Here is a 12500-nt window from a genome sequence, read left to right on the forward strand (position 1 = left end):
TGTGTGCTTTGAGTCATTCTGTCCATCCTCCGTCAACTATAATGGGGGCGGGGGGGGGGTGGGGGGGGGTGGGTGGGGGGGGGGGGGGGACTATTGGTATGTAATATCATTCATGTGATTTGTGTTCACAAAACAAAATCATGAAACATAGCGTATCCAAGAGCAATGATATATCTAACCCCAATCTTCCGAACATGACTGATTGTCTGGACTGTGTTCGAGTTGAACTCAAGTGACACCACGTAACACAGCACAGAACGCTGACTGTTTGACAAATCTTCGCCTGTTTGGAGCCACACATATGGAACCAAAATTAACGTTGCAGATGTCCAATGGTTCCTGGAAGGTACCAACACAGAACACTCCGAGTACTTAATTTAACCGATTTTACCGAAGGGCGCAATAGCCGAGTGGTTAAAGCGTTGGACTGTCAATCTGAGGGTCCCGGGTTCGAATCACGGTGACGGCGCCTGGTGGGTAAAGGGTGGAGATTTTTACGATCTCCCAGGTCAACATATGTGCAGACCTGCTAGTGCCTGAACCCCCTTCGTGTGTATATGCAAGCAGAAGATCAAATACGGCACGTTAAAGATCCTGTAATCCATGTCAGCGTTCGGTGGGTTATGGAAACAAGAACATACCCAGCATGCACACCCCCGAAAACGGAGTATGGCTGCCTACATGGCGGGGTAAAAACGGTTATACACGTAAAAGCCCACTCGTGTGCATACGAGTGAACGCAGAAGAAGAAGAAGAAGAAGAACCGATTTTACCAGCGCTGAAAGACGGTTGGTTAAGCAAATACACCGCCTCAAAACCCATGAACCTAACCCTATCACTCAAAACATTGGATGTTTAATCCTGTTCTGTTCGTGAGAGTACCAGGTGTGTAACCAAGCTCATGTGGGAAGAAGACCTAGCATGGAGTTCACGCGAGAAATAATACCCGATATGATATCGAAGACATCCACAACGAACATCACAACTGTCCACATTGTCCATAACATGTGTCTTGCCCCACCCACACACCCATCCCGGAGACATTTTCTCGCCGCGAGAAAACACCTGGCATGTAACTGAAGACATGCACACTGAACACCGAATGGTCCATGTTATCCAGAGCAGTTTCTCCGCCCCACCTTACTGCCCAGCCCACCCCCTCATCACCCCATCACACAGGCATTTCTCGGGGGACCAGCTCCTCCAGGCTGCTGACCTGCTCTGTCTCTGTCCGCACACTGGTGCTGGTCGGAGACCGTGTGTCAGACAGCTCGTCCTGGGCGGACTCGAACCCCATCTCCTCATCGTCCTCCACCAGCTCACTGATGGTTTCTGGAATGCTGAACAGCGCGTCCTCTTCTCCTTCTTCTCCTCCTTCTCCTGTTTCTCCTTCTTCGTGGACCTGATCGTGATCGCCCACCTTGGGCTGGTGCATGCTCAGCTGGACGTAGTCCTTGCTGTCAGCGCGGGAGTGCCTCTCCATGATGGTCTTCAGACAGATCTGGTTCCGGGCTCGTGCCGACTGGAACTGGTCGCGGGCCACGAACTCGTCGAAGTACTGGCGGAGGTAGGCCTCCTTGTTCTCCCTGCGGATGTACTTGACCATCAGCACCACGATGCTGAAGGCGTAGAAGAGCAGCACCACCACGATGTAGAGGAGGGCATCCAGGGACCCTGCACACAGCCAGGCACCAGACACACACGTGTGTATTCGGCAAGCAGAAGATCAAACACGCACGTTAAAGATCCTGTAATCCATGTCAGCGTTCGGTGGGTTATGGAAACGTACCCAGCATGCACACACCCCGAAAACGGTATGGCTGCCTACATGGCGGGGTGAATAAACAAAAGACAAAAAACAAAAAACAAAAACAAAAAAAAACAAAAAAAACCAACAACAGTCATACACGTAAAAATGTTAAACGTTACATGTTTGTCTGAGTGTGTATGTTTGCGTGCCTGAAATCTGATTGAATGCACAGGAAACTAATGATGGCAGCCGTCAGTGGGCTCTACCCATTCGTTTCCTGTGCATGTGGGGGTGGGGGTGGGGAGTGTGTGTGTGTGTGTGTGTGTGGGGGGGGGGGGGGGTCGGGGTCTTTCAGTATGAATAGCATCCCCTTCCTCCCTCTGAAAATTATGTGCTAGAAATTTCCTCTTTTTGTCTATTGCTCAATTTATTTCTGCCCTTTTTCTTCCTTCAATGTTGGATGAATAGCAACTCCCCCCCCCTCCCTCCCTCCCTCCCACCCCGCCTCCCTCTGAAAATTATGCGCTAGAAACTTCTTTTTTCTATTGCTCAGTTTATTTTTACTTCCTTTCACTATTGTCTCCTTTTTCTGCCTTCTCAGTCCTTTCCTCTCGTTTTTTTTTTTTTTTAGCATGTCTTGACACTTTTTTTTTTCTTTCTCTTTCCCGCAGTCTATGATGTACTATCTGTGCTGTTTTGCTCTGGTGAATAGGTAGCGAGACTGAAAACATTGAGATGGGCACAAGCTGTCTATTCTACAGTGTTATTTGCCTGTATGGTCTTTTAAAATATATTTTTGTTTCGTTTTGAAGTTCTTTTTTTTCTTTTTTTAGTCCTTTTTAAGATTTTTTGACATCTGGGGATGATAATTTCAACGGAAGGGCTGACGTACTCAGCATGGCCTTGTCTTATTTGCCTTAAGGAGGAGTTAGATGGTTAAGATAATGTGTCATAAACGGTGTTCTGTGTGTTTGTCTTGGTGGATTTCTTTTTTCTTTTATTTGATCTTCTTTTTCTTCTTCTTTTTTATTTTTTATTTTTTTAATATATGACAGCTTTGTGTTGACGCGGTTGTGCACTTGTATAGTTGGTTGGGCAGTCCTGATATGTCCATGTGCAGTTGGCTGCGCTATAAAGCAACAACAAATAAATAAACAATCCATGTCCTAACAGCCGTGATAACCTAACGAGACATTAAACAATCCCTGCCCTTATAGCCGTGATAACCTAACGAGACATTAAACAATCCCTGCCCTTATAGCCGTGATAACCTAACGAGACATTAAACAATCCCTGCCCTTATAGCCGTGATAACCTAACGGGACATTAAACAATCCATACCCTTATAGCCGTGATAGCCTATCGAGACATTAAACAATCCCTGTCCGTATAGCTGTGATAACCTAATGAGACATTAAACAACTCCTGCCCTTATAGCCGTGATAACCTAACGAGACATTAAACAATCCCTGCCCTTATAGCCGTGATAACCTAACGGGACATTAAACAATCCCTTCCCTTATAGCCGTGATAACCTAACGAGACATTAAACAATCCCTGCCCTTATAGCCGTGATAACCTAACGAGACATTAAACAATCCCTTCCCTTATAGCCGTGATAACCTAACAGGACATTAAACAATCCCTGTTCTAACAGCCGTGATAACCTAATGAGACATTAAACAACCCCTGCCCTTATAGCCGTGATAACCTAACGAGACATTAAACAATCCCTTCCGTTATAGCCGGGATAACCTAACGAGACATTAAACAATCCCTTCCGTTATAGCCGGGATAACCTAACGAGACATTAAACAATCCCTTCCCTTATAGCCGTGATAACCTAACGAGACATTAAACAATCCCCTGCCCTTATAGCCGTGATAGCTCTAGCAAGACATTAAACAATCTCTGCCCTTATTGCCGTGACAACCTAACGAGACATTAAACAACCCCTGTCCAAACAGTCGTGATAACCTGACGAGACATTTGAACATTTAACCTTTTTACATTCTGGCCCACCCCAACCCACCTTCATCCGACAACATGCCCCGGGTGTGGTTAGTGACGGGTGTCGGGCATGGGCACAGGGGCATGGACCCGTTCCCACACAGGGACGTCATCGCCGCCGTCGTCGTCGTCGTCGTCGTTGTTGTATTCGCTGCAGCAGCGACGGCGTTGGTGGTGGTGGTAGTGGTGGTGTTGTCCATGGTGTGTGCGGCCGTGAAGTTGGTGAGCAGATGGGGGGATGGTGAGTGTGCGAGAGGTGTGGTGGAGGTCAGGCCGGAGATTGAGGAGGCGTTGATCAGCAGACCCATTTTTCAGTGTTTTGGAGTGCGTGTGTGTGTGTGTGTTTTAAGAGTTAGATCCCTGCTTCAGGTTCTTCAGAGATCCTCCTCCCCTGGGGGGTGAGATGGGGTAGGGGGTGGGGTGACGGTTTGGGGGAAGTGGGGGGTGGTGGGGGGGGGGGGGGGCTATGGGGAGTTGATCAGCAGACCCATTTTTCATTGTTTTGGAGTGCGTGTTTAGAGTTAGAAGTTAGATCCTTCCTTCAGAATCTTCAGAGATCCTCCCAGGGGGGAGTAGGGAGGAGGGATGGGGTGGGGGCGGGGGCGGGGGGTGGGGGGGGCTATCGGGGGTTGTTTGTGGGTGGGGTGGTGGGGATGGGGGAGCGGTGGTGGTAGGGGTGTTAATCTGCAGTCGGGAAGGACGATGGTGATTTTTTTACTGCGTGGAAAACACAACAACCGTTGTTGATTTGCACGCCTGGTAAATGAAATGGTCTGTGCAGCAGTCAACGTGACTGTCGTGTGATGGGATGATCATTGGATCATTCTTCACGCAAATCCCCGTTCAGCTTCTGTGTGCGTCCAGACCAGGCTTTTTTGTGCGCCGCCAAGGGTGCTGAAACATGTACAAATCTGAAAATTAAATGGATATTGAAAGGTATCGACTCTCTCTCTCTCTCTCTCGCTCGCTCGCTCGCTCTCTCACTTTCTCTCGACTAGGCAATGCCTAAGATCTGTATCCTTGAGTAATCAAGTTTTTTTAATCTTGAATCTTTGACTCTCCCTCTCTCTCTCTCTCACTCTCTCTCTCTCTCTTTCTCTCTCTCACACACACACACACACACACACACACACACTCTCTCTCTCTCTCTCTCTCTCACACACACACGCACCGGCACACACACACACTCTCTCTCTTTCTCTCTCTCTCTCTCTCTCTCTCTCTCTCTCTCTCTCTCGCGCGCGCGCGCGCACATGTTCTCGTTCCCCTCCATCCCCCCCCCCTCCCGCCGTGCCCTGTGTCTTCCCCAACCCAACCATATAAAAAATAAAGGTAAACATCATCAAAAAGAAAAAAAAAAGAAAAAAAAAAGAAAAGGGAAAAAAAGAAAGAAAAGGAAAAAAAAGAAAAAAAAGAAACAAGAAAGGGAAACAACAACAACAAAAACAACCAAGCACGTAATAACCACCGTTTCCATGGGAACGAGGCTGTACAGGGGACACAACCTGTCTCTTCCTCTCTTGTTCATGACGTATCTTCACCGCCGCTGTTTCCTACGCCAGTAAAAAATAATCTGAACAATAATTATAGACAAAATAATGTTGTTTTATCTAGTCCTTACACAATTCGTGTTTCCCATTCGCACTCTTACTGCCTCTGCCTTTTTTCTTTTTTTTCTTTTTTTTTTCTTCTTTAAATAACTTTTCTTTCTTAATTTACGCGCGTGGGAGAAGAAAATCGAAAAAAAAAAAAAAGGTTTGATTGTCTTCAGTAGAAATTCTAGTTTATTCCTAAAATGTACATGAAACCAAAGTGTGTTTTTGAATGCTTGTAGATGATTCAAAGCAAAGGGGTGAGTGTGTTTAAAGCTAGGTTTTTTTTGTTTTTTTAAAGAAAGATTGATACGTGATGTGTTGTTTATTTCACTACCGATGTGTTGGAATGACTATTCAGAAGTTTCTTATATTACCTGTTAAATTACCAAAAATGATCTTGCTTAGTTGACATATTTTCTGAAACTAAAGCAGTGCCTATGTTGCTAATGTCTGCCCGCTATGGCGGGCCCAGCAAGGCTCAAAGAATTAGATTTTGCTGATTCTTGATTCATGTGGTCAGAAGTTACCATCTATTTGTTTATTCATTTATTTATTTGTTTATTTGTGTTTACTGTTCTTCGCAACAAAAAAAAAAAAAAAAAAAAAAAAAAAAAAAAAGAAAAGAAAAGAAAAGCTTATTCGTTCTTACACAATCGCGCACAGGTGCGTGAGAGAGAGGCAGAGCGGAGGAGGGGTGGGGTGGGGGAGGGAGAGAGGGGGGTAGGGAGGGAGGAAGAGAGTGACCGATTGTGTATAGCAAATGCCAGCGGAGACTGTGTGATACTGCATTCAGTAATAACTGTCAGACACGGAGAGAGGAAAGGAAAGTGATGCAGTGAGCCCTGTCAAATTCTTGGTGTTTATATTGTATTTGTATTTTCAAACATATACTGTTTGAACAATAGAGAGAGAGACGAAGGGTGAGGCGGGTGTGTACGTGTGGTGCTGGGGGTAGTTGCAGGGGAGGACAGGACAGGACAGACAGACAGACAGACAGACAGACAGACGGGCGCAATAGCCGAGTGGTTAAAGCGTTGGACTTTCAATCTGAAGGTCCCGGGTTTGAATCTCGGTGACGGCGCCTGGTGGAGATTTTTCCGATCTCCCAGGTCAACATATGTGCAGACCTGCTAGTGCCTGAACCCTCTTCGTGTGTATACTGCAAGCAGAAGATCAAATACGCACATTAAAGATTCTGCAATCCATATCAGTGTTCGGTGGGTTATGGAAACAACAACATACCCAGCATGCACACCCCAGAAAGCGGAGTATGGCTGCCTACATGGTGGGGTAAAAACCGTCGTACACGTAAAAGCCCACTCGTGTACAAACGAGTAAACGTGGGAGTTGCAGCCCACGAACGAAGAAGAAAAAGAAGAAGACAGACAGACAGACAGACAGACAAACTGACAGACTGAAAGACAGACATACAGACAGACTGACTGACAGGACAGACAGACAGACAGACTGACAGACAGACAGGGAGATAGACAGACAGACAGACAGACAGACAGAAGCAAACATTTCACGGGATGGTTATCGATTGGTGTGAAGTATCTGCTGACAGCTTCCCGTTGTTTTAGTATTGAAACAACAAATATTGTCATACAACATTTCGAGTAAAGTTTTGTTCGCTATGAAGCTGTTGCCACATAGAGAGAGAGAGAGAGAGAGAGAGAGAGAGAGAGAGAGAGAGAGACAGACAGACAGACAGACAGACAGACAGACAGACAGACAGACTTTGACACTTTGAGATATATATATATATATATATATATATATATATAGAGAGAGAGAGAGAGAGAGAGAGAGAGAGAGAGAGAGAGAGAGAGAGAGAGAGAGAGAGAGAGTTCATAGTCGGGTTTTAGTATTGAAACAACAAATATTGTCATACAACATTTCGAGTAAAGTATAGTTCGTTATGAAGCTGTTGCCAGAGAGACAGACAGAGAGAGAAACTTTGATACTTTGAGATAAATATATATATATATATATATATATATATAGAGAGAGAGAGAGAGAGAGAGAGAGAGAGAGAGAGTGATACTTTGAGAGAGAGGCAGATAGATAGATAAATAGATATATATTGATAGGTGGCTAGATAGATAGATAGAGAAAGAGAAAGGTAGAGAAAGAGAGGGAGAGGGAGAGAGAGACTTTGACACTTTGAGAAAGAGAGAGAGAGAGAGAGTACTGGGAATAGTAAAGAAAAGATCAATACTCCCTTAAATTTGGCCCAGCCATACCAGACACTTGAAGAAGCATCAGCAGCTTCAACAACAACAAAGACCGCAGAACGTCGGAAAGTGGAGCAAGCTTCCGGGTTTGAAATCAGGTCAGAACAACAACCATTAGTCGATTTCCTGTCTTCATCCCTTTCTGACAACACCGCTGACACAGCCACACACGACAGAACACAGCTGGCTGGTGCATGCATGCACATGCACGCACGCACGCACGCGCGCGCGTACGTACGTACGCACATACATACACACACACACACACACACACACACACACACACACACACACAGAGCACGTTGGATCACACACACACACACACACACACACACACACACACACACACACACACACACATTCACAGACACACACACATGCATATTCACAAGCAGAAAACACACACACACACACACACCACGCCCCCCCCCCCCACCCCACACACACACACACACACAACACAACACAACACAACACACACACACACACACACACACACACACACACACATATTCACAAACACACACACACACATATTCACAACAGAACGCGCGCGCGCGCACACACACACACACACACACACACACACACACACACACACACACACACACGGAAGGCTCATATTTCATCACTCTGGAAAGACAAATCTGTAACACACACACACACACACACACACACACACACACACACACACACACACACACACACACACACACACACACAGCTGTAACATTACAGCTGTAACATCACAGCTGTATTCTTGTCTTACGCAATCCTCGTGACAAAGAAACCTTGACTTATCGATTCCTACTCAATTCATTTTTATTGGAGAAACATTTACGAGAGAAAGAGAAGAGGCCATGAAGATTGATAAGGGCAGGCTGCTTTCAAGAAGCAGTGAAAAGGATTGAAAAGAGAAAAATAACAGAGAGGAAAGAGAGAGAGAGAGAGAGAGAGAGAGAGAGAGAGAGAGAGAGAGAGAGAGAGAGAGAGAGAGAGAGAGAGAGAGGATGCGGTAGGGAAAAGAGAGGAATAACAATTTTATTTAAAAAAATAAATAATGACCCAAATTACATAACAACCTAATTTTGATTTTTATACATTCTGCTTTTCTAATACATTCTGAACTCTTCGAATTACACGTTCTTATAATGCTCCTTGAATAAACTCTGCCATATGACTTTTTTTTTAATAACTTTTGTCATGCCCGATATATCAAAGATTCATCATCAAAACGAACTCTCGATGATCACTATTAAGAAAGTTATAACAATGTTTTTGAGACGAGATTAGTTCTTTGAGTGAAACCGCGTAGAATATCAGCCACATCTGGGCGATTTCCCAAACTTGGTACACCCTGTCTCTGCCACACGGTTTCTCAAACTGATGATAATGATGATGACGACGACGACGACGACGACGACGATGATGATAATAATAATAATAATAATGATGATGATGATGATGATGATAAATGTATTTCATATTACCTATATTATGTGTGGAAACAAATCGAAGCGCTTTCACACCCACCTTTCCCACGCACGCCTAACTCTGAGACAAAGGGATAAAAGGACCAAATGTTAACAGAAATGCTAGAGAAACCATGGATGGGAAAGGGTGGGGTGTAGGGGAGCTGTTTAGGAAGAAGGAAGGTTTCAGGGCCAGTCATGGAAAGAGGAAAGTTTCAGGGCCAGTCATGGAAAGAGGAAGGTTTCAGGGCCAGTCATGGGAGGAAAGTTTCAGGGACAGTCATGGAAGAAGGAATGTTTCAGGGCCAGTCTTGGAAGGAGGAAAGTTTCAGGGCCAGTCATGGAAGGAGGAAAGTTTCAGGGCCAGTCATGGAAGGAAAGTTTCAGGGCCAGTCATGGAAGGAGGAAAGTTTCAGGGCCAGTCATGGAAGAAGGAATGTTTCAGGGCCAGTCATGGAAGGAGGAAAGTTTCAGGGCCAGTCATGGAAGGAAAGTTTCAGGGCCAGTCATGGAAGTAGGAAGGTTTCAGGGCCAGTCATGGAAGGAAAGTTTCAGGGCCAGTCATGGAAAGAGGAAGGTTTCAGGGCCAGTCATGGAAGGAAAGTTTCAGGGCCAGTCATGGAAGAAGGAAAGTTTCAGGGCTAGTCTTGGAAGGAAAGTTTCAGGGCCAGTCATGGAAGAAGGAAAGTTTCAGGGCCAGTCATGGAAGGAAAGTTTCAGGGCCAGTCATGGAAAGAGGAAGGTTTCAGGGCCAGTCATGGAAGGAGGAAAGTTTCAGGGCCAGTCATGGAAGAAGGAAAGTTTCAGGGCTAGTCTTGGAAGTAGGAAGGTTTCAGGGCCAGTCTTGGAAGGAAGGTTTCAGGGCCAGTCATGGAAGGAAGGTTTCAGGGCCAGTCATGGAAGGAATGTTTCAGGGCCAGTCGTGGAAGGAGGAATGTTTCAGGGCCAGTCATGGAAGGAGGAATGTTTCAGGGCCAGTCTTGGAAGAAGGAAGGTTTCAAGGCCAGTCATGGAAGAAGGAAGGTTTCAGGGCCAGTCATGGAAGGAGGTAGGTTTCAGGGCCAGTCTTGGAAGGAGGTAGGTTTCAGGGCCAGTCTTGGAAGAAGGAAGGTTTCAGGGCCAGTCATGGAAGAGCTGAGTGCAGGGATGTGACGAAGCGGAACATGAAGTGATCTTGGCAGCGCTAAAAGTTGAAAAGAATGTTCTAAAGCCTACTGAACTGACCGTGGAGTCGGAAACATTCTTAACGATAAGCAAACCAAGCTGCTGTTTTAAGTTAAGTTCGCTCATGAAACCCACCCCAGAGACAGAGAAAGATTGGTCGCCGACTGTGGAGTGTTTGAATCAGTGAACGCAAAAACGCAGTTGATCATAATGTCATAGCATCGTGTGTCACTAAAGTGGCTTTTAACTGCTCTGGTATTGTTTCACGTGCACGGCGTTCATCACGTGAGACATATGACGAGGGGAAAAAAAGAAAAAAAAAGAAAAAGAAAAAAAACGGCTGTTTACGTCATAACGTTAAGCCTAATCAATGCTGCGCTGATTGAGGGAAAAAACAATGACAATAGATACGCGAAGCGTAGCAGGACAGTACAGTACAGTACAGCACAATGTAGAGCAGTACAGTAGGTATACAGTACAGTACAGCACAGTGTAGAGCAGTACAGTACAGTAGGTATACAGTACAGTACAGTAGGTATACAGTATAGTACAGCACAATGTAGAACAGTACAGTAGGTATACAGTACAGTACAGTACAATGTAGAGCAGTACAGTACAATAGGTATAGAGTACAGTACAGTACAGTACAGAACGATATAGAACAGTACAGTACAGTGGGTATACAGTACAGTACAGAACAATGTAGAGCAGTACAGTACAGTAGGTATACAGTACAGTACAGTACAATGTATAGCAGTACAGTACAGTAGGTATACAGTACAGTACAATGTAGAGCAGTACAGTACAGTAGGTATACAGTACAGTACAGTACAATGTAGAGCAGTTCAGTACAGTGGGTATACAGTACAGTACAGTACAGAACAATGTAGAGCAGTACAGTACAGTAGGTATACAGTACAGTACAGTACAATGTAGAGCAGTACATTACAGTAGGTATACAGTACAGTACAGTGCAGAACAATGTTCTTTGTCTGGTGAGAACCATCTGTCTGTCCGCTGTCTGTGTTGTCTGTATTGTCACACTGTACCTTTGTCTGGTGAGAACCACCTGTCTGTCCGCTGTCTGTGTTGTCTGTATTGTCACACTGTACCTTTGTCTGGTGAGAACCACCTGTCTGTGTTGTCTGTATTGTCACACTGTACCTTTGTCTGGTGAGAACCACCTGTCTGTCCGCTGTCTGTATGATCTGTATTGTCACACTGTACCTTTGTCTGGTGAGAACCACCTGTCTGTCCGCTGTCTGTGTTGTCTGTATTGTCACACTGTACCTTTGTCTGGTGAGAACCACCTGTCTTTTGTCTGTATGGTCTGTATTGTCACACTGTACCTTTGTGTGGTGAGAACCACCTGTCTGTTCACTGTCTGTATGATCTGTATTGTCACGCTGTACCTTTGTCTGGTGAGAACCACCTGTATGTCCGCTGTCTGTGTTGTCTGTATTGTCACACTGTACCTTTGTCTGGTGAGAACCACCTGTCTGTCCGCTGTCTGTGTTGTCTGTATTGTCACACTGTATCTTTGTCTTGAGAACCACCTTTCTGTCCGCTGTCTGTGTTGTCTGTGTTGTCACGCTGTACCTTTGTCTGGTGAGAACCACCTGTCTGTATGCTGTCTGTGTTGTCTGTATTGTCACACTGTACCTTTGTCTGGTGAGAACCACCTGTCTGTATGCTGTCTGTGTTGTCTGTATTGTCACACTGTACCTTTGTCTGGTGAGAACCACCTGTCTGTACGCTGTCTGTGTTGTCTGTATTGTCACGCTGTACCTTTGTCTGGTGAGAACCACCTGTATGTCTGCTGTCTGTGTTGTCTGTATTTACCTTTGTCTGGTGAGAACCACCTGTATGTCCGCTGTCTGTGTTGTCTGTATTTACCTTTGTCTGGTGAGAACAACCTGTATGTCCGCTGTCTGTGTTGTCTGTATTTACCTTTGTCTGGTGAGAACCACCTGTATGTCCGCTGTCTGTGTTGTCTGTATTTACCTTTGTCTGGTGAGAACCACCTGTCTGTACGCTGTCTGTGTTGTCTGTATTTACCTTTGTCTGGTGAGAACCACCTGTCTGTCCGCTGTCTGTGTTGTCTGTATTGTCACGCTGTACCTTTGTCTGGTGAGAACCACCTGTCTGTGTTGTCTGTATTGTCACGCTGTACCTTTGTCTGGTGAGAACCACCTGTCTGTATGTCCGCTGTCTGTGTTGTCATACTATGAGGTCGTCAGGCTGGTCACAGTGCCAGACCTGTGTTGTCAAA

At 45.5% G+C, this 12500-nt stretch overlaps 1 protein-coding gene across 1 annotated transcript in view; it reads right to left on the bottom strand.

Annotated features, from left to right (window-relative positions):
* The window catches only part of LOC143294890 (uncharacterized), a 4338-nt gene extending 187 nt beyond the window's left edge, over positions 1–4151 (bottom strand). Inside the window, exons 1-2 of the mRNA XM_076606410.1 lie at positions 3783–4151; positions 1–1674 (exon numbers count right to left, since the gene is read on the bottom strand). The exon at positions 1–1674 is cut by the window's left edge and continues 187 nt beyond it. Coding sequence (XP_076462525.1) covers positions 1172–1674; positions 3783–4068 — 789 coding nt within the window. The 5' untranslated portion in view covers positions 4069–4151 and the 3' untranslated portion in view covers positions 1–1171. The remainder of the gene's footprint in view (positions 1675–3782) is intronic.
* Between the last annotated feature and the right edge of the window lie 8349 nt (positions 4152–12500).

The sequence above is a fragment of the Babylonia areolata genome, chromosome 20 (assembly GCF_041734735.1).
Source record: "Babylonia areolata isolate BAREFJ2019XMU chromosome 20, ASM4173473v1, whole genome shotgun sequence".
NCBI lineage: Eukaryota > Metazoa > Mollusca > Gastropoda > Neogastropoda > Buccinidae > Babylonia > Babylonia areolata.